A 27619-nucleotide genomic window follows, 5' to 3' on the forward strand; every position below is an offset into this window, starting at 1 on the left:
AAAAGATTAATCCAATTCCTGATCGCCATTCCAAATATTGATCGCGTTTATTGATCCAACGTTATAGTCCAAAACACATAATCGACCCTTCTCCCAGCCTCGCCAGTGAATGCGATAACACGATACTGCTTGGCCGAGAAGGGAAACCCCGGACAGGAGTTTTTTTCTGATGCAGTCCCATCCAATCCAATCCAATGATGTGCAATACCATCCGGGAGACGATAGGCGGCGGTATTTGCCCTTTTTCGAGCTCAGACCCATTCCCAATGATAACGTCAGGCTGGATGGATGAAAAATGAATGGATATCGCTAATAAAAGAAATAACGATTAAAACCCGAGTTTTCTTGGGTCTTGGCACGCAACGCATGGCGAGTTAACCCGACTAATCTCGTCGTTGGCCCTGAATTAGTTAATAGAGACAAAGGCAGAATTAGAATTTTTTTTTTATTAACACTTTGACTGCCTAAAAACGCTTTACAGCGTCATTCCCGGCCATGCTCAAGTTGCCGAGGACGTTTTACAGCGTCTTTAATATCAATATTTCAAAAATCTGGAATCGGATTCATATTTCCCCTCCGCTGGCCTGAGATCCACCAGGAGGACCCACTGAGCTCTCTGGCGGTTCAGGAGCGCCATCTGGTGGCCGATCGGCGCAATCGCTTAACAGGAAGCTCAGTAGAGGTTTTGCTGGTCGGCCGTATTACTTCCGGGCACTCGGTATAGGTTCCGGCACTCAAGCTCGTCACACTACATAGCGATCGATTGCCAATAACTCGATAAACAACATGATTTGGACGTATATACCATTATACAAGCTGGAGATGGACCGGGTAAATCGCCATCCCATAATGATAAAATCTCTACTCTACGATGATCGCCCAACGGTGCGCGGAGACTGGGGTGAGTTTTAGCGTGTAAAATTACCGTCTTCGATACTAGCTGCTATTATCAACATTTGACCCACATTAGATGATTGGTATAACGCTGCCCACGGAATTATAAACGCCCCCTCGCCCATCCGGTCAACATCAGATGACGTGTAGTAACTTCTAGAAGTACGTCTAGTTGGAATTTTTTATATCGCGCTGATTGCCATCAAACTGTATTTCATCATCAATATAATGCATTTGGGGCTATATATCACGTTCTGGAGAAAGCTGCAGAAAGAGATGAAAACATACTTATACATTAGACCATACTTTACTATGAATATGTGAATGAAAAAGTTTAACGTTGCTACACAATGAACAATACATATAGGACTTTGAATGGGCCCTAATAATGGCAATGTAGCAATAGAATTTAAAAAGTTATAGCCATGCAAAGAAGGGGACTTTCTCTATAGACAAATAGAGCCGGCAACCTACGGTTTATAATGAATTTAACCCATGGCAGCCAAAGTGTTAAGACATGTTTTTATATGGGTCGGGACCAGCGTTTCCGTTAGCCGGTAATTACCGGTATTTGACCGGCAAAATATGTTGAAGTCCGAATATTTAAATATCTCCGGTCATAATGTCCGGTGAAAATAATTTCTCTAAGCACAATTTTATTATTTGAATTGTATTAAAATAGGCTCAAATTAAATAGCCTATGCGATGAACGAAACAATCATTACATGTTGCTTCACGCTGATAAAGCGCGGATGGCGCCGCTCGGATGTGAATCTTTTTTTCGTTCTTTTTTTGAGCCTGTCTGGCCACCATAACGACAAACAGGTATACGAGCGAGAGAGAGAGATGGCCAAACAAGCTAAGCTTAACAAATATTTCATGAAACCAAGCACAAGCAGGTCTAATAATAATGACAACGAAGATGAGTCTTCTGAACTTGAAGTCACAGAGACCGCTGATGCCGTGGTGAAAGAAAACAGAAATGTCGAGCGTTCAGGCCCGAGTGGAAAGTTTAATTCTCCTGGCTGAGGTGCGACATTATATCCACATTTTCCAGTTCACTGATCCAGCCAGGGTTACCAGTGACACAGTTCATTCTGGAACCTCAGATCCCCGCTGATCATGGAGTTCTACAGTATCGCGTTGGATCCATACACGTATCGATTTTTTCGAATGGTGATCAGGAATTGGAATATACCAGTTGGATACCATCTGATGTCAGGTAAGGACTCTATGTTATCAGTGTTAGGATAATCAGAGTAAGTTTGATGAAGTTATAAGCCGTTTTGTGAAATGTCTTCTTTCGGTTTCAATGTAAAAGTCCGAGAGGAAATCAACGGGGCGATTATCCGCGCGCGGCCGTAATGTGCTTGCGTGCACGTATAATATTGATCATCTAGCGTTTATTTGAAAACTATTCATAAAAAGGCCGACGAATATCAACGTTGTGGAATATTCCACTAAAAGACGATTTTCATAGAATGCTCCAGAATGAGCTGTTTTTTATCTGAAAACGGGGGCTTTTCTAAATGCTCTGAAACGGAAACGACGCGATAAACAGCCTTGACAGCACTGACTGGAAAATAGTCTTTGATAATGCGATGGGCAGATTAGACACATAGCCATAATTTAAAACATAGATTAGGCGATATTAACGTTAACATTGGCGCCGATGGTGGCATTCAGCGGGTAAAAAGGAAAACCAGGCTGACCGGAATTTCTCGAATATGTCCGGGGATAGAAATCTTGCAGGACACCCAGACCGGCACGAATATGTTCTAACGGAAACGCTGGTCGGGACAATATAAAAAATACTATAGAGAATTGTCAGTGCTGTAAAGTTTAAAACTTTTTAAATCTTAGACACACTTTGCTTTTATGAAATATTGTAAGCCGTCATTTGAGGCTTTATAAAAGGAGCACAATGAACACAATCTGTCAGTGCCGAGTCCGACCTCATCTTAAATAACAAACAGCATTGCTTGTTGTAGTTAACAAAGAGAGGCAGAGTTAATGAGGCGTATGACGTTTGTTGCATTGGAGGCGCAAGATTTTGCAGGTGGGATAAAAAAAATGTAATTCCCCCCCCCCCCCCAGAATTTTATTTTCCCGTTTTCCCGTTCGAATCCCGTGCCCATTGAATGAAGCTTTGAAGTATTTAAGACAGCCCTACCCATTACTCTATCCTGTAGCTGTTCCTATTATTATTATTATTATTATTATTATTATTATTATTATTATTATTATTATTATTATTATTATTATTATTATTCCTTACACAACAGTTACATACTAAGTACCATAGCCAAAGGTGAACGTTGAAGGGTGAAGTACAGTACCTGAGGATGGAGAGTTGGGCAGCTCGATCAGCCCTGTGCTGGTCCATGAGACGCACCAGGTCCTGGTAGGTGTCCCGGCTGCATGTCACCTACCACAATAACAGTTTTAACAGACAATAAATAACAGTTTAATTTAATATGATTAATTTTATATATATCAGGGTTGCCACAGACATTGCAAAATTTAATTCAAGGACTTTTAAAAGCACTATTTTTCATTTTCAAGGATGTCACTAGAATGATACAATTCACTTTTAAATGCTGTTTTTTTAAGCATCTTCTTGGCCTGCTTGCCAGCTAGAGCATCACACGCAACGTCAATTTTATTAAAACAGAACAAAAAAAAACAATTTCTTGATGCGAACGGTTGATTTGAATTTCAAGGACTTTTTAACTCATTGACTGCCACGCTCTTTTCCCATCTTTACTCAATGGCGCCAGCGTTTGACCATTTTCGCAATGTTTGCGGACCCATCGTGTGTTCTGTATTATAGCTATGGAGACAATAGTATGGCTCATTTGACAGGCATTGTTTATAGTCCAACACTGACTAACCAGTTCATTTCTACATAATTTAGTTTATGCGCTATTCCATGCTAAACATCGCCCCTTTTCCAAAATAATCCAGTATTTTTTCATAGATCACCAGATATGACACGTTATATGCATTATGCCCAAATCGTTCTGGTTGCTCCCCTGAAACTCCAAATACTTCCAAATCAAAAAGGTATATACCATGTACATACGTCTTCACAAAATCATCAAGGGGGGGTCGTTTTAACTCGAAACTGCTATCGTTACCAAAAGCATGGTTTAGGTCCGGTAAAATACGACACTGTGATCGCTACAAAAACATGTTTCAGGTTTGGTAAAATAGACCTTACCTTAGCCAGAAGGTATTCCAAAAACAATAATCCCCATTGATCCCATCGCGATTACTCGTGTATGTGTATACGGGTAATAGGTTTGAGACGATAAAATCTCAGAGCGATTGCTCTGTCCTCTGAAGGGGAGGAGTTCTTGCAGACAAAAAAAATTAATAAATAAAATTGTCCCCACACTAAACTATCCCAGTTCAAAAGGTAGGCAATACTGCCACTGTCATTGCAATTTTAACGTAGGCAGCGGTGCAAGGGAGATACAGGGAGGTCCACGCAGTGGTTAGAATGGGGATCAGAGAAAAAATATCAAAGGATCAAAACCTCTGGTTTTGGCGCTCAACGGTTGTCGACGAAAGCCGACTATACTCTGGTTTGGCGCAGAAAGGGTTAAGCACCTTATTAAAAATGGGCTGTTTAAGGAATTCCAGGCCTTGACTTTTAAAAATTTAATCAAGCACTTTAATCTCTTAATACATTGAGTGCCACGCCCCTTCCGGGAAGTGACCCCTTCCGTGCCGCCCATTAAACCCATGTAAACGTAGTTGTAGTTTGTAGAGCTAACGTCACGGTGACCAAATGCGTCCACATTTTTGTAGGATTCTAACACATTTTCATAACAATAGCGAATATAACTTACCCTGCGCCGTTTTCATTGAGGTTTCTTACAAATTAACAATGTTTTATTTGTCCTTTATATGCGGATAACATTAAAATCTTAAATTGTACCATTATGTTCCCGTTTGCTTCTATACCGTTTTGAATATGAACATAGTCCGGTCGCTTCTGAGCAATTCCAGGGAAAAGACACGAAAACAGCGTTTTTGTGTAATTCAATAAACACGTTGTCATTTTTCGCCTGATTATCGGATCTTCCTGAAATCAACGATAGATCATCATTATTATCCTTCGTCGTGCACGCATGCAATGTGATTTAGACCGGATTACAATTGTCTGATCGCGATTTCCAGTATTGGTGTCCATCGGGTCCCCGACATAATCTGGCACAACACATGCATCGAGGGGCCATGGACTATGTGATCGGGTGAACCGCTAGACTTGCCTGGACCAAAATTCTCCGCCCGGACGAGATTAGATGTGACACACAGTCTGGACCAGGGTTTCAAAGGGTGGGTGATACACCTAGCAGGATCTGGCCGGTACTGCACTCGCGGGGTCTCAGTATGCCTTTTAACGGTAACATAGAGGTCCGTGACACTGAATAGAATATTAAAATAAAAAAAAAGGAAAACGGGCCAAATAACGTATATATATACGTGGATGGCGCAGATTGAGTTAAGAGGTTAAACACCTCAAGGACCTTGTGCGAACCCTGATATATGAATGAATGTATTTTGAGCACCTGGTTGCGCTCCTCCTCCAGGTATGGGGTGTCGTCACAGAGCAGCTGCTCCAGGGTGACGATGACCTCTGTGGCCTTGGTAGCTGTGATCTGCTTCAGGCTCACCACCAGCATCTTCAGTTCTGTGTCCTTAAAGTCCAGCTCATCCTTGGACTCTGATCAACAACAGACAATGTGTTCTGTTTCAGTGGCTAATTCATAACGCTGTGAGCCAGGCGATAGGGCCGAGGGGGAAGACACAATCGTTTTGCCAAGTTAGTTGTTAATTCCATTTAGAATTTAAAAGTTACACCACCAAGTTAGTCGTCAAATTCCATTTAGAATGTAAAAGTTACACCACCAAGTTAGTCACCAATTCCATTTATAATTTAAAGGTTACACCACCAAGTTATTTATAAATTTCATGTAGAATTTAAAAGTTACACCACCAAGTTAGTCGCCAATCCATTTAGAATTAAAAGGTTACACTATAACATTAATGCCAAACCTAACAACAAATACAGCGTTATGTAGGGGGGCAATGTGGGGGGGGGGGGGGGGGTAACATTAGTGTGGACAAAACATGCAAGCCAGATTTAGAACAAAATGTGAGAAACAGCTTCAACACGCTGTAAGAGGGCCTGGGAGGGAGTCTCCACCTCTCTTCTCCAGCTTGTGGACCATGGAGATGTGGTTGAGGGCGATGATGGCCAGCATGGTCTCTGGCCGCGGGGTCGTCAGGCACTTCTTGAGGACGGCGGTGACGTCGCAGGCCACCAGCTGCTCAGCCAGGCTCTTGTGCTTGGAGATGAGCATGATGATGACCAGCAGGCCGTTACGCACAGACAACATGCACCTGGTGGGGGAACACAAAAGGACCACACACACAGAAGACATGGGTTCATTTTACACTTACTCCTAACACAGTTACAATCAGAATCAAAATCAGAAAGGTCTTTATTGCCAAGTAGTTCAAACACATACAAGGAATTTGATTTGGTGTTTTTTGGTGCGACATTAACACATTGTCCGCCAAGAACGGCGTAAGTCGTTATTGCCCGCCATGCGTTGAACGCCAACAACGGCGTAAATCGTTTTTGGGATCAATATTTCATTTTTTCGCCATGGCATTCATAATTCATCAGGCCTCCCTCCAGACTGCAGCGGCACCCTGTCTGAGATTGCAACGCCTCAATACCGCCGCCTGGTGGATGGTCGGGCGAGTTACACTCTCGCCAAAACCGGAAGTGGCGATCTGTGCGTCGAGGAAATCCCTCCGGCAGTCATATCTTGTTATGTGGATCCAGACAAACACTCTAGTGCATTTGGATCGCTTTCGAAACGCAATAATCGATGATTTCGGCGTTTATTGCGCCATACAAACCGGAAATGGATCTAGGAGATCGGCGTCAAATAATTGGGATCTTTTTCATCGGCGAACGGTAAGAGGACACTAACGTTATTTTCAGCCCGATTGTTTATTCATTTCACTGCAAACCATCTGCTCAACATATCAACCCATACTAAATAAAGCCGTTACTGACGATCAAGGAATTATAAACGACCCCCCCCCCCTTTCCTTCACGCATGATGAAGCATAATGTATACCGATCATATACATTTGAATTTTTTAATATAGCGTGTATAGGAAAGAAAGGCCAATCGATAATCTATCATATCAGGGCCTATAACTAGCGTTTTTGGAATTACAGCAGAAAAGCTTAAAAAAAATTCTCGAAGGTATTAACACAACAATGTATGAATGAAAAAATATAACGTTCCCACATCCGGAACGATAGATAATCGATGTTGAATGGGCCATAGTAATGTCAATATAGCAATAAAATCTTAAAAGCTATAGCCCTGCAAAGAAGGTAAACATCTCCATAGGCTTTCAACGGTGGCAGACTGGGTACAATGATGGGCACAACCCCCAGCGCCCAATGTGTTAACGGACAGACAATTATGGTAGAATAGAATAAAATGTTATATAAACTAAATAAAAATAGAAGCACAATAGAATAGAATTATAAAATAAAATATATCATACTGGCGTGGTAATGGATTTCTGACGGATACAGAATATTTCTTTGGTATACGATCTTGTTTAATTCTATATTACATTTAGTCATTTATATATATATATATATATATATATATATATATATATATATATATATATATATATATATATATATATATATATAAGAAAATACAAAATACATCTTTGATATGTCAGTGTTAGGTGGGTGGTGGTGGTGTATCTCACAAAAGGGACTACAGTTGGGGCCAAAGGGATACATAATAAATTATTGTAATGCTTTCCAGCAAGAATCAAGAAGGTGGTACCCTGGTGTTTTTAGCATCAGGTCAATAGCGGTGGGGATGGCCTTCAAAAGCCCCATGCAGCCCTCGGGCGTGGCAGAGCCGATGCTGGCGAAGATCTCCAGCATCATCTGGGTCCCCGTCTCTGAGAGAGGGAGGCTGCTGTCCATGCCCAGGTCGTGTTTACTGGCCCCTGTGATGACCTTTAGAGTCTGAAAGGCAGAGGGGACCAGGGTCACGTCACAAGACAAACCCCTGTTAGCTACAGCGACTCGTCAGATTTTATTAAAAACATAAAAAATACAATTTCTTGATTCAGAACAATTTGATCATGGATGAACAAAACATTCAATGCAAATGGTTGATTTGAATTTCAAGGACCTTTTCAGCACCTGGTTAAAAAAAGTATAGTCGGGTTAACTCGCCATCGCTTGAGTGCCAATCACGAGTATAGTCTGGTTTTAATTGTTATTTCTTTTTATTAGCGATATCCATTCATTTTTCATCCATCCAGCCTAACGTTATAATTGGGAATGAGTCTGAGCTCGCAAAGGGCAAATACCGCCGCCTATCGTCTCCCGGATGGTATTGCACATCATTGGATTGGATTGGCTGGGACTGTGCATCAAAAAAATAAGTCCGGTCCAGGCTTTACTTCTCGGGCATGCAGCTGGATACTATTGCATTGACTGGGGGGACTGGGAGCATCGTGGATCATGCGTTTTTGACTATAACGTTGGATCAATGGACGCAATTGATATTTGGAATGGTGATCAGGAATTGGATTCATCTTTTTGCATGATATCAGATGTGAGGTAAGGCCTTTATGTTACGAATCTTGGGGTAATCAGATGTTCCTTTCTCCGCCATCAGAGTGTGTGTGTGTGTGAGGTTCGCACGGACCAAAGTACGGAGAAGTGATTTTTCAGACCCCCCTCCCCTTCGTACATGAGGACACATATACTATCGATAATCTAGCGTTTATTTGAAAACGATTAATAAATCAGCCGAAAAATTACAACCTGTTTTGTGTATTCCACTAAAGGGCTATTATCGTGTTTCTCTGGAATTACTAGAAATCTCCAAAACTATACTCGTATTCAAAACGGTATAAAACGGAAATGTACCGATGAAAAAACAATCCGTTTCGTACATGTCGACTGCAAGCAAGTCATTGATAAGCGACTGTATTAGACCCATAGCCATAATTTAAGATATAGTTTAAGCGTTCGCAAATATCCCCATCCTCCCATTGATTAAAGCGCTGGCCTACAAGCCCTAATTTGGTCATATGGGCGTGGCTCTGAATGAGTTAACTCACTGGAGGCCAAACCCGAGATAGTCCGGGTTAACTCGCCATGCTCTGGGCGCCAAACCCGAGAAATCTCGGGTTTTAATCAATATTTATTTTATTAGCGATATCCATTCATTTTTCATCCATCAAGCCTGACGTTATCATTGGGAATGGGTCTGAGCTCGCAAAGGGCAAATACCGCCGCCTATCGTCTCCCGGATGGTATTGCACACAGGGAACAAACTTAACTTTTTGACTTACCAGCCATTTGGCTGGTAGATTTAAAAAACTACCAGCCGGGCAGATTTTTTACTAGCCAAAAATTATAAATAGCTTTTTAGTATATCGCCATGTGTTATTATTACTATATAATACTCTCATATGCTATTTTCAATTAATCATAAACAACATAAGGAATATTAGCATAATTTTGAGTGGACTGAAGGAATGAGTCAGTCAACTGGTCGTTATTCCTCTGTCTTTCCTCTCTGTCAGCACGCACACACCACACACAGACGGCTCCTCCAGGAGCAGGAGCACTCATTCAAGGGTACTACGACTATGCTTGCACCTCATGGTACCAAAGCACCTCAAAGGCACTAAAAAACAAATTACAAACATCTCAAAACAAGCTAGTCAGACTACTACTTGACCTGACTCCTAGAACCCACCTCACCCCTGCCCACTTTGACAACCTAGGATGGCTTAGAGTAGACGACAGAGTACAGCAACTTGCAATGGGCCTGGTCTACAAGATACACTACGCGACCAAGGTACCCATGTACATGTCAAAATACTTCCCAAAGGTCAGTGAATACCACGATCACAACACCAGAGGGAGCTCCACAAATCATGTAAAACCCAGATTCGGCTCAAACAAGGGACTAAACACTTTTCGCAATTATGCCACATCAATGTGGAATGCCCTGCCTAAAGCTGTAAAGGAATGTGAATCACTACCCACTTTCAAAAACACTCTCAAAAAACACCTACGTGAGACTGCAATTCGAAACTGGCCCCTACAAATGTCCTAACCTAGTTGTACAGTAAATGACCAAGTAAGGCTTTGTCAATATTCCAATGTACAGTGTAAAATGTGTGTGTGTCCCCTACCCAACCCCCCCCCCCCCCCCACCTCCAATGTACAGCCCTCACCCAACCCACCCAACCCCACCCCACCAACCTCCTCCAATGTACAGTTTCTACGCCAAATGTATATACACTCCTTTTCTAGACACTTTTGTATCACAAACAGTACTGTATTTGCAAATCTGATATGTCATAAATGTATAGATGTAGCAGTACTGTCTATCTGTATGTCATGTATGTCATATATGTTATGATGAATTGAAAATGGGGGACCCTGATGTAAACAAGACGAAAGTCTTTCTCTGGTCTGCATCCCCTTAACAATTGTATGTATTGAGCCGTACTGTACTGTACCCATTCTGCAATCTGTTAATAAACTTTTCAATCAATCAATCAATCAATCAATCAATCAATGGAGCAGAAGCACGGACTGGGGCGGATATGACTCGCGGAGTTGCTACAGGGTTTTTCAAAATAAGAGTATTATATGAACGGAAAGTTTCTAGCTGCCGGAGCCCAGATATTATGACTGGAGCTGCGCTTGGGGCGGCAATGAGACCCGCACAGGATTTTCAAAATAAGAGTATCGATATGAACTACACGCCAGCTGGCGGGCAGACTATTATTTTCAGACGCCAGACTGTAAATCTACACGCATTTGGCGATGGGCGTCTAGTTATTTTGTTCCCTGATTGCACATCATTGGATTGGCCTTTATGTTACGAGTCTTGGGGTAATCAGATGTTCCTATCACCTCCATCGGAGCGTGTGTGTGAGAAGTTCGCGCCGACCAAAGTACGGAGAACCGATTTTTCAGACCCCGCTGCTCTTTGTGCATAAGTACACATATAATAGCAATAATCTAGCGTTTTTGCTGGGGTTTATTGAGATGAGACAGAACGCTCTAGAAATATATTGATATTCATCACGGTATAAAAGGGAAATATATGTATGAAAAAATTATCTGTTTCGTGCATGTTGACTGGAAGCAACTCATTGACGACCACTGTTATTTAGATCTATTGCTATTATATTTTATATGTTTTAAGTACTCGCAAATAAGTCCTATTCTCCATTGGATACAGCATTCGCCCAGAAGGGCATCAGCAGAGGGCACTGTTGGCCCTGAATGAGTTAACAGTGAATAACACCATGCTAAAATTGGCCAGACATGAACAATTCTAAATTCATTGAGCAACTTCATTCAAAACCTTCTTCATGTGTACAAAAAATCTAAGCAAATGAATAAAGGGAAGATGATTAAACAGAAGGTTTTGTAGATACGGTAATAATAATATTATATTCTGATTATAGAATATAGAATATCAGGCCTATAAATTATCTTATTATGGCCAAGTCGCACATCTATGGATCGGGCCAAATCTCCCCTTTCCAATGGCAGAGTTCAATCTGGATTTAGTATCACCAGGCGTGATTCACAAACTGTGAATGAAATCTACTGTAAATACAGTTACTTTTCTATGTAACTTTCTCCGCCATTTTTCATCAGATTGCCAAGCCGTTTTTTGGTAGACGTTCACAGAAAGGTAGATAAACTAACTGCGTTCTAATTTATGCCAATAACGTTCAGGTTTGTTGTTACAAAGGGTCAGATTAAACTGAATATATATATTTATTACTTGAGATATATTGTATAATATTTGTATATCGTTTGATATCCCTTGTATATTCTTTGTACATATACACGGAATATCCCTTTACCTAGGTACAGGCCAAACCATAATATTCGTTAGACAGCGACCCCCTAGGCGCCAACGGCCATACCCCCAATGTCTAGTTCAAAGCCACCGCTAAGACATGTCTCAACATGCCCAGGTTTGCGCAGTAATACGAGACAGAACTGAGGTTGGCACTAGATTATTCACCTTACGTATAAATACGTCGCAGGTGGATACAGCAGTTAGTTAACCCAACAAGTTGAAGCCTTCACCACGAGTCAACGACCAAGTGAAGTGAGCAACCTTGCGTCTAAATAGAGCACTTAGAACCGCGTGCGAATAGGATAGTAAAAGTGTCAGAGCTTAGTGAAATAACGTCAAGTTCGACCTAGTTAATGTGAAGTACCGTGCACAGGAGAATCTACACCGGCAAATGCAGAGCCTTTTCCGGCTGGATTATATTGCTTTTGGTACTGTGGCTGCTGGAGCAGAGAACCGTCTACCCGCTGCTGTGTGGGATCTACCCGTGAGGAGCATCACTCGAGCCCGTCTCTAGGAAGAGGCTGGCTGGCTTTCATCCATGCTGTCGCGCCGACCAGGATTATAGCTGCTGCTTTTGTCTGCCGATCGAGGGGAGTATATGTACCGACTCCCGTAGCTGGAGCTTATTGATTCCTCGTTGATCCAGACTTTTGCATTCGAACATTCCTCTCCCCTGCTGGCTTACAACCGGAGGGAACCCCCTAGTATCTCCAGCTGACCTACGAGTGTGCCTTATATAATTCTTATGCTACAGGTGGTATTAATTATCTCCATCGTAATATGCTCATGGACTTACGCTCTTGACCTATTCATGCACATTCTTCGCCATACAAGCGCGACCCTAATTCTCAATACTGTAATCTAATATTGCTGCTCTTCTAATAAATATTCCAAACAGGACTTTCTTTGTTAAGCCGTGTTATTGTGTGGGTGTTCATCATATATACCTGTGTACTGTATGGCCAGTAATTAAAGTACATAACTCAGTAGTGGTTTAATGATACCATACTCTCAATACAGTCAGGGAATTGTACCCCTCAGTTACATTTGTGGTAGATAATCCCGAAAAATAAAAAAGTAAATCCACAAGTCATATGATTGACAGGAGCTCATAGAGTTGTGGACTGCTGCGGCCGAGTTAGTCAAGAACTCCATGTAGTGGCGCGGCTACGTGGCGTAGTGGGCAAGGCGCTCGCCACGAAATGCTGGAGACGCTGGGCTCGTCAGTTCGAGCCCAGCGCTCCACATTTGCTTTCAGTTTAGCTGGTCGTCCGTACTAATACACATTGGCCGTATTAGGGGGTGGGAAACTGATGGGTGGGGATCGGGCGTTGTGGACAGCGACTCCTACAGGTCGGTTGGTGCGCCTGCGCAGTAGAATCAGGAAGTGTGGGGGGCAGCGTGAGCCTCCCACGCGTTACTCCTCGCCACTGAGAGATCGAGCTGCGCAGGTGAAAAGATGCGACTGCCGTTACCTCAAGTACCGGAGGGGACTTGTGCTATGTATGACTTAGTCCACATTGCAGCCGGCTTGTGGGAGGCAAGAAATAGCGTCCGTGACAGGGGAGGGTTGAATTGGATGATACGAAATTGGGATGGGAGAAAATATAGAAAATGGGAGAAAAAGTGGATAAAAAAAAAAGAACTCCATGTAGTGGCGGACATCGCGGAATGTCTGTCTGTCTGTCTAGCGTCTAATGTTTTCTTTGTTGTTTGTGAGGTCTTTATTATTGCTATTTTTACTTGTTGCCTGTTTATTTATTTTTATTTTAGTACTTTTTTTAGTATTATTAGCTTAGAATTATTATTTTTTTTATCCACTTTTTCTCCTTATTTTCCCCTCCCCTGTCTTGAACGTTACTCGACTATGCCTCCCACTGGTCGGTCGTAGGGAGGATAGAAGCCTTGCATCACGTGTCCCCTCCGGTACACGAGGAGGCAGCCTGTCACATATTTTCACCAGACAGCGCGGACTCTCAGTGGCGAGGTGTAACGCATGGGAGGCTCACACTACCCCCGCTACTTCCTGTCTCTGCTGTGCAGGCGTCCCCCAACAAACCTGTAGGAGTCTGTGATGTACGTGGGTTGGTCATTATCATTATTACTGTATTTTGGAAGACCATGTGAACATCAGATTAGTATCATGAGTATGGGTTATGTTGTTCTTGGTTGTGTGATGTGTCATCTTTTAATTCTGTTTCTTCTCTCTTTTTCCCAGAGACCACTCATCCTCCTGATTGAGCTGATTGCACCTGCTTGATTACACCTGTGGGCAGTTAGTTGGATGAGTGGATATAAACTGGAAGATGACACACACACGGGGCCCTCATTTATGGAAGTCACTGCCACGTTTCAGAGTGGAGTGAGGAGGCTGCCGTCTCGCCTATCTGTTGCCTGAAGCAACACTGTGTGGCTGGGTGCCATTTATCACATTGAGTGTGGATTAAACCCCATAGCTGTGGTGACCTATGAGGGGCACGTGGTTGTATTGGCTATTAAGTGTTTGTTTGTTTACATGTATGTATTGTTTGTCCTCCCCTACCTTTTCCCCTTTTTGCATTATGGTGGAGGTTTAAATCCCTATCACCATAAATATATAATTTACTATTTGGAAAATGTCTTGTGTTGTGTCTTCTTTTACCTATACCTGGGACCTTGATTTGAACGTATTTACTGAGAGAGGCTGCTTTTGCTCATGTGCCGCCCTCCAGTTGTTATTCTTAGACCTTCGTACATGACATGGGGGCTCGTTAGTTTGCGCAATTGTATGGTTCCTTGTTGGTAAAATAACGGGGTGACCTGTCGATTGAAGCATGTCAGGTAAGATAAGATAGCGTTTTCTAATTGGTAAGTTAGTGTGGTTCCATTGTCCGTGCTACACAGTTTGATTGATGTAAACCATTGTTGTATGTGACACTCTTGAACTAATCTGTTTTTTCTGCCACATAGGTAACAGGGGGATCGCCTACTTGGTTAGCGGGTGGGGGGCACGCGTCGTAATTCCGGTGGAGCGCGCAATGAAATCGGTAAGCGACTGAAGATATGTGTAGCCTCATCCCGGCAGGGGAGTAGTTTAGCTGGGGTATGCTAGAGTGACGTAGGTGATCCTAGTTAGATGGTTAGACCAGCATTTATTGTTTTCATAAATGGCAGATGTGGGCAGTAAATCAGAGTGGTTGAATTGTATACTGCGGAATGTAATGATTAAATGTGTTACGCACGGATATTATGGAGTAGGTGAGGGGCTATTTTCTTGGCACCTGTGATTCGTTTATTATTATTGTATTATATGTGCGTAGGTTATTTGTGGTGTAGTCATATTCTGTAGGGACTATGGCTGGGACGGCTTTTACTTTGGATTTTTTTGTGGCGGATCCTACGAGGGATCAGATTGATGTCTGCATGAAAGCTGAATTGTGTGGGGTCGCCAAGCATTATGGCATTACGGTCCAAAGTTCAAAGAGTAAAGAGGAGGTAAAAGCAATTGTGCTTGCTGGGTTGGTAGATAAGGAGATATTCAGTTCGCCCATAGCCGAGGGAAATGACTCGGAGGACGTCACGCATGGCGAGGCGTCTGGTGAGTCCAGTGAGGGAACCGGTGGTGCTATACAGGAACGGAGGGGTAGCAGTGCCAAGGCTGAGGAGATTGACAGTGATAATTCTGTACACTCAGGACGTGCCTCTGTTTCAGAGGAAAGAGCTGCTATGCGTGACAGGGAAGAGAGAAGGGAGGAGAGAGATAGACAGGAGAGAAAAGAGGAGAGAGACAGAGGAGAGAAAAGAGGAGAGAGAGAGTCTGGAAAGAGAGAGAAGGGAGGAGAGAGTGCTCCAGGGGGAGAAAGAGGAGAAGGATAGAGAGTCTGGAAAGAGAGAGAAGGGAGGAGAGAGTGCTCCAGGGTGAGAAAGAGGAGAAGGAGAGTGCTCCAGGGGGAGAAAGAGGAGAAGGATAGAGAGCTCCAGATTACAATAAGGAGGATGGAATTGGAGAGTGGTGGCTCTTCTTCTCCCTCATCTGAAGGTTACCAGGGCATTTTTAATATTGGGCAGCATATTTCTATGGTTCCCCTTTTTCGGGAGTCTGAGGTGGAAACATATTTTTCTAATTTTGAGCGGGTAGCGTGGGCTTCGCAGTGGCCGAAGGACCAGTGGGCACTATTATTGCAATATAGGCTCACAGGTAGGGCTCAGGACGCATGCCAGTTATTATCGAAGGAGGACAGCATGGTATATGAGAAAGTGAAGGGTGCGGTCTTGCGCGTATATGAACTGGTGCCGGAAGCGTATAGGCAACGGTTTAGGGCACTAAGTAAAGCTCCCTCGCAAACACATGTGGCATTTTCCCATGATCAACGGACGATGTTCACTCGTTGGTGTGAAGCATGTAAGGTGGATGGGGTCGAGGCTTTGAGCGAGTTAATCCTCATTGAACAATTAAAAAAAATTGTGCCCGAACGCATGATAGTGCATTTAGAGGAGCGAAAGGTTTCTACCCTCCAGGAAGCTGCAGTTTTGTGTGACGAGTTAGCAATGATCCACAAAAATGTTTCTGTACGAAATGATGTGTATGTAGGAGGGGGCGCGTTTTCTCCGTCGGGGTCGCCGTTTCGGGGAGGTGACGAGCGACCATTCCGACCTCGCTCACCGCCGTCTGAAAAGGTGTGTCATTATTGTAAAAAAGAAGGGCATTTTGTGAAGGACTGTCATGCGCTAAGGGATCGACAGGAGACCAGGGAGTCAGCCCAGGACCCGAAAGGGGTGGGGTTGATTGGTACGGTGTCATGTCCTGACCAGCATAGCTCTTTTGAACCCTTTTTGTTTGATGGTTATGTGTCCCTGTCGGGTAAAGTTGGGGACTACCAACAGGTGAGAATACTCCGTGATACAGGAGCCGCTCAATCGTTCATCCTGGCTGATGTATTACCATTGGATGTGGACTCCTGTCAGTCGAGTGAATTGGTGAGAGGTATTGACATGGGGTGTGTGCGCGTGCCGTTGCATAAGGTGCATGTACAGTCTGTACTGATCACAGGTTGCTTTCCGGTCGCGGTTCGCCCATGTTTTCCCGTAAAGGGCGTGGATTTCGTCATGGGGAATGATATCGCTGGGGGTAAGGTCGTCCCTGTGTTGGAGGTTGGAGACGCTCCATTTACTAACTCATTGATTGATAATCACCCCAATGTTCCTTCTATTTGTGCTGTCCCTAGGGTACAGGAGCGGAAGCGAGACCAAGGTCTAGCGTTGGGTGACTGTCTGTGGTGAGTTTTGCAAATTGGCGGTGGCGCAGCATTTTGAGGCGGGGGATGAGGTGTTTATTGTGCTGCCCACGCCTAGTACTGTGCTCGCTGCCCGGTTCTCAGGACCTTATGTGGTAAAAGGAAGGGTGTCTGCCACTAAGTATATGTTGCATACGCCCGGGCGGCGGAGGAGGACACGCTGGTGTCATGTGAATAGGCTAATGAAAGGTTCTGCCCGCGTCTCGTCGGAGTTGGGATGTGACAGGGTGGTTGGTTCACATGCTGGGTTGTGTTCTATTGTGCCTTGCAGGACGCATAGTGCTGATGTTGGGAGTGTGAACCCCGGTAAGCGGTTCGCGTGTCGGTGTCCGGTGGCGATGAGGGAGGTCGTGGGGAGAGTGGCTATGTATCCTGACAAAAGAAAGAGGGGGCTGGCTTCACCTTTTTGTACTACAGGAGGGTGAACGTAATGACGGTGCCTGTCTTGTTCCCGTTATGGCATGTGGTATTGGGAAGGGTGTTGTTTATTTATTTCTGTTCTGTTGGTGCTAATCGGATGTTGGTTAATAATAAGTGATAATGTTTTGCTAACCCTGCGGGTTCGCTCTTATGGGGGGAGGTGTGACGTACGTGGGTTGGTCATTATCATTATTACTGTATTTTGGAAGACTATGTGAACATCAGATTAGTATCATGAGTATGGGTTATGTTGTTCTTGGTTGTGTGATGTGTCATCTTTTAATTCTGTTTCTTCTCTCTTTTTCCCAGAGACCACTCATCCTCCTGATTGAGCTGATTGCACCTGCTTGATTACACCTGTGGGCAGTTAGTTGGATGAGTGGATATAAACTGGAAGATGACACACACACAGGGCCCTCATTTATGGAAGTCACTGCCACGTTTCAGAGTGGAGTGAGGAGGCTGCCGTCTCGCCTATCTGTTGCCTGAAGCAACACTGTGTGGCTGGGTGCCATTTATCACATTGAGTGTGGATTAAACCCCATAGCTGTGGTGTCCTATGAGGGGCACGTGGTTGTATTGGCTATTAACACTTTCAGCGCCACGCCTGGTTTTCCGTTTTACCGCTTGAATGCCACCATCGGCGCCAATGTTAACGTTAATATCGCCTAATCTATGTTTTAAATTATGGCTATGTGTCTAATCTGCCCATCGCATTATCAAAGACTATTTTCCAGTCAGTGCTGTGAAGGCAGATTGTTTTTTTATCGCGTCGTTGCCGTTTCAGAGCAGTTAGAAAAGCCCCCGTTTTGATATAAAAAACAGCTCATTCTGGAGCATTCTATGAAAATCGTCTTTTAGTGGAATATTCCACAACGTTGATATTCGTCTGCCTTTTTATGAATCGTTTTCAAATAAACGCTAGATGATCAATATTATACGTGCACGCACGCACATTACGGCCGCGCACTGATAATCGCTCCGTTGATTTCCTCACGGACTTTTACAGTGAAACCGAAAGAAGACATTTCACAAAACAGCTTATAACTTCATCAAACTTACTCTGATTATCCTACCACTGATAACATAGAGTCCTTACCTGACATCAGATGGTATCCAACTGGTATATTCCAATTCCTGATCACCATTCGAAAAAATCGATACGTGTATGGATCCAACGCGATACAGTAGAACTCCATGATCCGCGGGGATCTGAGGCTCCAGAATGAACTCTAGTAACCCCGGCTGGATCAGTGAACTGGAAAATGTGGAGTACCGGATTTTTTTCCCCATTCATTTTCATTGAGTCCATTCCAAAATCACTTATGTCATCTGGGAGACGACAGGGGGCGCTTTTTTCCACAGTGATCGCCGGCGCCCCTCGGCTATACTCGGGTAGGCTCGGGTGATGCAATAATTTTTCAGATCGCAAAAAAATAATAATAATAATAATTCCGAGAAATCTCGTGAGTGGCATGCAACCACCTATAAAAAAACCAGAGAAATCTCGTGAGTGGCACTGAAAGTGTTAAGTGTTTGTTTGTTTACATGTATGTATTGTTTGTCCTCCCCTACCTTTTCCCCTTTTTGCATTATGGTGGAGGTTTAAATCCCTATCACCATAAATATATAATTTACTATTTGGAAAACGTCTTGTGTTGCGTCTTCTTTTACCTATACCTGGGACCTTGATTTGAATGTATTTACTGAGAGAGGCTGCTTTTGCTCATGTGCCGCCCTCCAGTTGTTATTCTTAGACCTTCGTACATGACAGAGTCGCTGTCCACAACGTCCAATCCCCACCCATCGACTTCCACCCGCTACCTCTGCCAATTGAGATAGTATGACGACTGGCCCAAACCGGAGGCAATGCTGACACCCGGATTCGAGACCGGAGTCTCTTGCATTGGTGACGAGCGCAATCTCCGCTGCGCCACCCAGCCGCCTCGTAACTCCGAATTTTTTTTTATAACAGATTTATTATTTATATTTTGTTTTTAGTTTTTTGTCTGGTTTTGGAGCTGTTTGATTTTAGTTATTTTTGTTGCCTTGTCAGTATTGTAATTATTGTTGTCGTCAATGTTGTTTGTTTTTGAAAAATGTTAAATAAAAATTTGATAAAAAGAAAATAAATGAATAAAAATATTCAACAGGAGCTGGCTTGAGCTGGGTAGTGTTGTTTTTCTAAATTCCAAAGCCCATCGAAAGCCCTGGGTCTCCTCTCCTCATATGACTACAAACAAAATGCCAGCGCGCATTTCCTAGCGTCGATATTCGACTGTTTCTGACTAGATTATATAAAAAAAATGCAGCCATTTAGATTTCCAAAACTCATATTTCACTAATAACACTTTAACCTATTGGTAAACAAACATATTGCTGAAAATATACACATTGACTGCTGTTTTGACAGGTTTAGGGTCTTTACTCTTGGCTACATTTGAAGAAAGAAAAAAACGCAATATTAATTCATACAGTCTGTATTGATGGATTTATGGCGTGATGTCATCAGGCTTAGCCTGTTATGCCCTAGCCCTATTTTCTGAAAATCCACCTAAAAATACATACATAAGTATTTGCATGTTCTTGGTATCTAGGGACATCTATGGATCTTAGGGAATGTATTCCCAGTGTCAGAAATATTGCGTCTGTTACTAGGCTTGAGTAAATTGTGAAACAAAGGAGAATATAAATTATGATTTTTCTTTGCATCTTTGATGGTGAATAACACCATGCAAAAAATTACTGGCACTGAGCTCGTTCAGCACCTTCCTGCGATCACGTGTACAAAAGATCTAAGCACATTAACACTTTGGCTGCCGGGAACAGTCTTTAGACGTCTTTGCTGGCCATGCTAAAGTTGCCGGAGGACGCGTTACGTCGTCCTTATATCAATATTTCAAAAATCTGCGATCGGATTCATATGTCCCCTCCGCTGGCCTGAGATCCACCAGCAGGACCCACTGAGCTCTCTGGCGGTTCAGGAGCGCCATCTGGTGGCCGATCGGCGCAATCGCCAAACAGGATGTGGCATAGAGGTTTTGCTAGACGTCCGTAGTACTTCCGGGCGCTCGCTATAGGTCATGGGACTCTGGCTCGTCACGCTACACGGTGATCGATTGGCAATAACTCGATAAACAACATGATTTGGACGTATATACCATTATACAAGCTGGAGATGGACCGGGTAAAAATATATCCCATAATGATAAGATTTCTACTCTACGATGATCGCCCAACGGCGCGCGGAGACTGGGGTGAGTTTCAGCGTGTAACGTTACCGTCTTCGATACTAACTGCTATTATCAACATTTGACCCACATTAGATGATTGGTATAACGCTGCCCACGGAATTATAAACGCCCCCTCGCCCATCCGGTCAACATCAGATGACGTGTAGTAACTTCTAGAAGTACGTCTAGTTGGATTTTTTTATATCGCGCTGATTGCCATCAAACTGTATTTCATCATCAATATAATGCATTTGGGGCTATATATCACGTTCTGGAGAAAGCTGCAGAAAGAGATGAAAACATACTTATACATTAGACCATACTTTACTATGAATATGTGAATGAAAAAGTTTAACGTTGCTACACAATGAACAATACATATAGGACTTTGAATGGGCCCTAATAATGGCAATGTAGCAATAGAATTAAAAAAGTTATAGCCCTGCAAAGAAGGGGACTTTCTCCATAGACAAATAGCGCTGGCAATCTATGGTATATCATGAATTTAACCTTAGGCAGCCAAAGTGTTAATAAAGGGAAGATGATTAAACACAAGGTTTTGTAGCTACAGTACTGAATTATTCTACAACTTTCATTCATAGGGCATAAAAGACAACATTGTTTGGTTCCTGTTGGTTGTCAGTTAAGGCCATGGGTAGGTAGGGAATTTATTTTATAATTTTTTTTCCCACAGCGACTATGGATAGGGAATTTCTTTATTTAATTAAAATGTTCACGACAACATGGATGCATGTACTCTGCCAGCATGTTTAATATCCATAATACTAAAGGTTTGACTAAGATTTTTATGAAACTTTATTGTGTAAAAAACTATATATAAATAATATATATATATATATATAAATGTTTGAATTTTTTATATTGTTAAACCCGCTCGGGCTAAAGAGGTTAAGTGATACAATATGAAGGCTGAGAGGGAGACGATATGAAGGCTGAGAGGAAGACAATAATAATAATAATATACAGGAGAGAAGTTTCTGATGGGATTATTATTATCTATTTGTTATCCATCTATTATTATAATCTATTTGTTGGTTATTTTGTAAGCGTCAACAGAGAGGCAGCCGTTAGACTTACCGCCAGTGCCAGCTGCTGCACCTGTGTGATGGCGGGGAACTCCAGCATGCAGGACAGGACGGCCTTGACGCCTCCCTCCGTGGCGAAGGAGACCCTCCACTCGTACTTGAGCATGAGGGCGTGGGTCAGACGCAGGGTGGCGACCACGTTCTCCTTCGCCTGGCCACACAGCATCTCCACCAGAAGCTTCAGCACCTTGTCCCTGTGGGAGGGAGGACAATTTGAAAACTTTATTAACAGATTGCAGAATGGGTACAATACAGTACAGCTCAATACTAACAACTGCTAAGAGGATGAGTAGGGTCCCTCCATTTTAAATTCATCAAGAATTTAACATAGCAGAGGGAATATGCCCATGTTCCCTCCATATTGGAAGAGTCCAAAACACTGGTTACTATGCGTTGATATACGAGAAAGATACCATATATCAACAAAAATGTCATAAATTGGCTTTTTATTACTGGATCTTGTAAACAAGTTGCAGTAGACCTACTCCAACACTGGACAGTAATCTGGTGTTTTCTTTCAAAAGTAATTACCAATGGTTAAAGGCAGCCATGTTGGAAGAAAAGAAACATTTTGTGCAAGGCCTCTATTTAAATGAGAGGTATAAACACAGACGGACAACAATAGCAAATAAATGGCAAATAGCAGGATTTAACTCTAAGGAACAAGGGTTAGATCTTGAACGCTATAAACTTCTCAACACTGTATATCAGTATACAGATAAAATAATCACAGATTGAGATGTTAAATATGTGTTATCATAGTTACAGTGCAGTCTAGAAGGACAGCAAAACAGTTGTGCAGACTGTCAGCTTTAATCTGAGGGTGTATTTAATCTAAGGGTGTCTTTAATCTAAGGGTGTCTTTAATCTACAGCAGCGTTTCCCAGACTGGGTCGCGACCCAAAATGGGCCGCGGACCCGTTTTTATTGGGTCGCCAATAAAAAGTTTAAAAAAATAAAATTATATATATATATTTTTTTTTATATAAAAGAGCTGTAGATGTGTTGATTCAGTTTGGCACCACATACTTATCTGAATATGGGTTTTCTACTCTAGCATACCTGAAAAACAAATACAGAAACAGACTAAATGCTCAGCATGACCTCAGAATAGCACTTTCAAAAACCAAGCCCAGAATAGATCTGCTGGTTGAAAACTTCAACCAACCACATACCTCATTAGATTTCATTGTGCCATAGATTAAATAGTATACCCCTTCTAGCATGATGTCAGGTCAGTAGAATTTTTAAATAAGTCAGTACAAATTAATCAGAATGTTGCTCAATGTTGGGGTTTACGGTTGAGGGACGGAGGTAAGAAATGGAGAGTTGAAAAAGTGGTGGAAAGGAGAGTAGAACATGTTTGTTCATTTAAAAGTGTTACAAAATTGTATGTACATGTTATGAGGTGGTGAGCAACTTAACATTACAATCTGATTATTGCTGTGATGTACTTTTATAATTAAATAAATACATTTCATATACATTTGAAATTCATGGTTTGTCGTGTTCTTTATCAGTAGTTTATAAATGTATGTTATGGCAATTCATGATGTATTTTTGTAAGTTTGGCCCCGGGGAAACACCAAATTTCTCTTTTGGGTCTCGAGCTGAAAAAGTTTGGGAACCCCTGATCTACAGTAAGGGTGTTTACATACATACCAGGTGAACCAGGGAGGAATTGTAGCCCTTTTTTATACATAAGATATTGAGACGGATCAATATGAGTGACTTTTCCCCATCTGATTTCTCCATCGACTTCCATGGTAAACTTGGAGGGGTAAAGCCTTAACCACTACACCATATGTGGGTGATTACAGCAGTCCAGTGAACCCACCGGATGGTGTGTGCCAGGTCGGTCCTCAGGGTGCTCCTCTCCTGGGCTCCTTCCTCCTCCAGGGTCTTGGTGATGAACTTCATACCAGCCAGGTGATGGGCCAGGTCTGTAGCACTCCCCTTCTTCAAGAGGTCCACCACCTCCCCCAACTTCTCCAGGGTCGTCTTCTTCCCCTGGACCTTAGGGTTGTTGAACACTGAGAGAGAGAGACAGAAGAGACAGAGAGGAGACAAAGAGAGAGACAGAGTGAATGGAGAAGGGATGAGTTTGTGGGTGGATTGGTGAGATGATGATGATGATGATGATGATGATGATGATGATGATGATGATGATGATGATGATGATGATGATGATGATGATGATGATGATGATGATGATGATGATGATGATGATGATGATGATGATGATGATGATGATGATGATGATGATGATGATGGGATGAGGGAGGGGTTGGTGGATAGAGGCAGGGAAGGATGGGGAGGAAAAATGGATGATAAAAAGGTGGGAGACACGAGGCAAACGGGTGAGTGGATTGATGGAAGATGGGAGAGAGGGACGGATGGAGGGAGAGATGGATGGATGAGAAGAATGAGGAAGGGACAACAGGGTGCCAGTGTGGTGGACTGGTCTGGTGGACACATCCTTGGACACCATCCTTCTGCTGTGACTAAAGACCTACACACTGTCCTCTCTGCTTTGATCCGTCTCTCTTCACAAGATGAACAACTAATACAACACTGAGGGAAGTGACGTGTCCACCATCTATTTTACACTGAGAAATAAAGAAATAATTTTGGGAAGGTAATAAGTTGTTATATTTGCTACCTGGAGATGATCCTCATGCATGTAATTAAGTTGTTATATTTGCTACCTGGAGATGATCCTCATGCATGTAATTAACAAGTTGTTATATTTGCTACCTGGAGATGATCCTCATGCATGTAATTAACAAGTTGTTATATTTGCTACCTGGAGATGATACTCATGCATGTAATTAACAAGTTGTTATATTTGCTACCTGGAGATGATCCTCATGCATGTAATTCACAGTGAAACGATAAAAAGGCTCAGTTAAGGGCGGCTAAGTGGCGCAGTGGGCAAGGCGCTCGCCACTAATGCAGCAGATGCTGGGTTCGAGCCCAGCTCTCGGCGTTGCTTCCGGCTTGGCTGGTCGTTCATACTAATACAATTGGCAGTATTAGGGGGTGGGAAAGCCGGTGGGTGGGGATCGGACGTTGTGGACAGCAACTCCTACAGGTCGGTTGGTGCGCCTGTACAGCAGAATCAGGAAGCAACGGGGGCAGTGTTTGGCTGCATGTCCTCCATCACGATTGCTCAAGGAGATATCATGAGGGTGTGTTTATGATTCATTATCTTCCAAGTTCACAAGAAAAGGCGTCTATTCTTTGGAAGGGATGACTATTTTGAAAAGGTACTCTACTACTCTCACATACTGCAGCACATATTATCAATGCCAGTTTGAATTTCCTCTTTAAAAATGTATTAAAAGTACATTTATGTTGATTGATTAAAAGTTGTATCTTATGTTCTGAGTTTTTAGTATATGTTTTAACTTGTTAAAAAATAAATAAATAAACTTACTTCAATAAGTTGAGTTTTTTGTTGTAAAATTATTTACCTGCCAAAGTACATTCACCAGCCATCTCCAAGCATTAGGTGGGTGGCTGAAGTTAAATGGATACTCTAACCATTATGAAGCCTATTATATTTTTTACAAATTGATAATTTCAGACCATCCAAATAGCACATGCACTGATGTTTAATATAAAGAAGTATAATTTGTTGACGTGTTGGAAATGCTAGTGGACATGCTCCTCCCTCCCTTATATCATATCTATATCTATAATCAAATGTAGCACCTTACACACAGCTTCCTAGGACTTAGTATATTGTTTCATAACATACTGTAGTTAAGTATATACAGTAGGAGGACTTGTATATAATTTCATAACATACTGTAGTTAACTAAATAGGAAGACTTGTATATCGTTTCATAACATACTGTAGTTAACTATATAGGACGAATCAAATCATATCAAATTTATTTGTAAGGCCCAACAACACACGTTAATGTCCCCATGGGCCGGACACGTCTTCTTTAACCCTTTAATCGCCAAGGACGAGTTAACACGTCATTCTCCGCCAATGCGTAATCTGCCAATGACGCCGTAACACGTCATTGAGATCAATATTTCAAAAATCTGTGATGGAAATCATATTTCACCCGCGGAGACTTGAGATCTCCTGTTGATCTCCTCTCAACTCTCCAACGGTTCAAGAGCGCCATCTGGTGGCCGATCGGCGGATCGCCCAAACAGCAAACCGGAAACCGAAAGTGGTGCTCATCCAAATTCGGTCCGGCCACTCGCTATAGCTCCCGGGGCTCCATCTCGACACACTGGATAATCAATCGCTCGCCCTAACTCAATAAACAACGTTATTTGGACGTATATAGTATTATACAACCTGGAAATGGTTCATCTAGATCAGGGGTAGGCAACCCTAGGCACGCGTGCCTGCATAGGCACGCGTGCCTGCATAGGCACGCAGGGGCATTTTCATAGGCACAGGGGGCATATAATTTTTTTTTTTTTTTTTTTTTTTTTTTTTTAATATTATAGTGAAATATGTTGCACTGTTGTCGCATTTATCTTGTTGAAATCCTCCCACAGGTTCTTTTTACTACCACATATTTAATTGAGACCCTTTATTTGTTTATTATTTCAATTTAGCTGGAAATATATTGCTACATCATTCAGTAACATTTGCAGAGCCTTATAACAAAAACATTATTACGGTCACCATTGTGACCAGTGGGATTATTCAACACATTTTTATTATTTATTTTTCTATTTCATTGAACATTGCACATGTTAAGCCATTTTTCTACTCAAAATGTGAGTATTACCAAGTCAACTTGTGTTCTTAAAACAATGACAATAAACAGTTTTATTAGGTTGAAATAATGTGGTTGTGTACTTATTTTTCTGTTAACTTATTATGGATTGAAAACTGAAAACCTTAATGCACAGTAACTGAACTCAATATTTTTAAGTTCTGGTAACTTATTATAGTTATTATTAGTGTAGTCTTGCGATCAATCAAAACGTATTTACACGATATACCTCACATTCACCCTCCATTGACATCCTGGTGTTCTCCATTAGGCCTGTAGGTGGAGCTATGACAGCACATAGCTCGATGGTGTGTGATGTGTCCAAAAATGAATGGGCAAATGTGAGTGAAATGGTCGCACTGTATGCAGCTGTTTGTCTGCATTGCATTCCCCCACCCCCCAACTCAGATTTAGGGTTGATACAACCATCATAATAATATTGTTAATAATAACAATAACAATAATGATGTAATAATGTAAAAATTATCATTAAAAAGACCCGATTATGAGAGAAAAAAAATTACGATGCATGGAATATTGTTGAGGCACACTAGTTACAACTATATTTCAAACAGGCACTCCATGTCAAAAAGGTTGCTGACCCCTGATCTAGATCAACATCCCATAATAGCAAACTTTCTACTACAAGCTGATCGCCCAACGGCCCGAGGAGACTGGGGTAAGTTTCAGCGTTTATTATTACCGTGTTCGATACAAACTGCTCTGATGATCATATCACCCACACTACATGAATCATCTAACTTGGCCACGGAATTATAAACGACCCCCCCCCCCCATCCGGTCAACATCAGATGATGAGTAGTAACTTCTAGAAGCACGTACATTTGAACTTTTTTATCTGGCGCCGATCGCTATCAAACTGTATTTGATCTTCAATATAATGCATTTATGGCTATAACTCACGTTCTGCAGAATGCTGCAGAAAACGAT

At 42.3% G+C, this 27619-nt stretch overlaps 1 protein-coding gene across 4 annotated transcripts in view; it reads right to left on the reverse strand.

Moving 5' to 3' along the window:
- Window positions 1-27619, reverse strand: part of cul9 (cullin 9) — a 288372-nt gene that overhangs the window by 97880 nt on the left and 162873 nt on the right. For all 4 annotated transcript variants that reach the window (XM_084320985.1, XM_084320984.1, XM_084320983.1 and 1 more), the window contains exons 9-14: window positions 23752-23947; window positions 21907-22108; window positions 7803-7990; window positions 6113-6309; window positions 5475-5629; window positions 3234-3322 (exon numbers count right to left, since the gene is read on the reverse strand). In XM_084320985.1, the coding sequence (XP_084177111.1) occupies window positions 3234-3322; window positions 5475-5629; window positions 6113-6309; window positions 7803-7990; window positions 21907-22108; window positions 23752-23947 (1027 nt within the window). The remainder of the gene's footprint in view (window positions 1-3233; window positions 3323-5474; window positions 5630-6112; window positions 6310-7802; window positions 7991-21906; window positions 22109-23751; window positions 23948-27619) is intronic.

Source organism: Notolepis coatsorum (genome assembly GCF_963971535.1).
Source record: "Notolepis coatsorum genome assembly, chromosome: 9".
NCBI lineage: Eukaryota > Metazoa > Chordata > Actinopteri > Aulopiformes > Paralepididae > Notolepis > Notolepis coatsorum.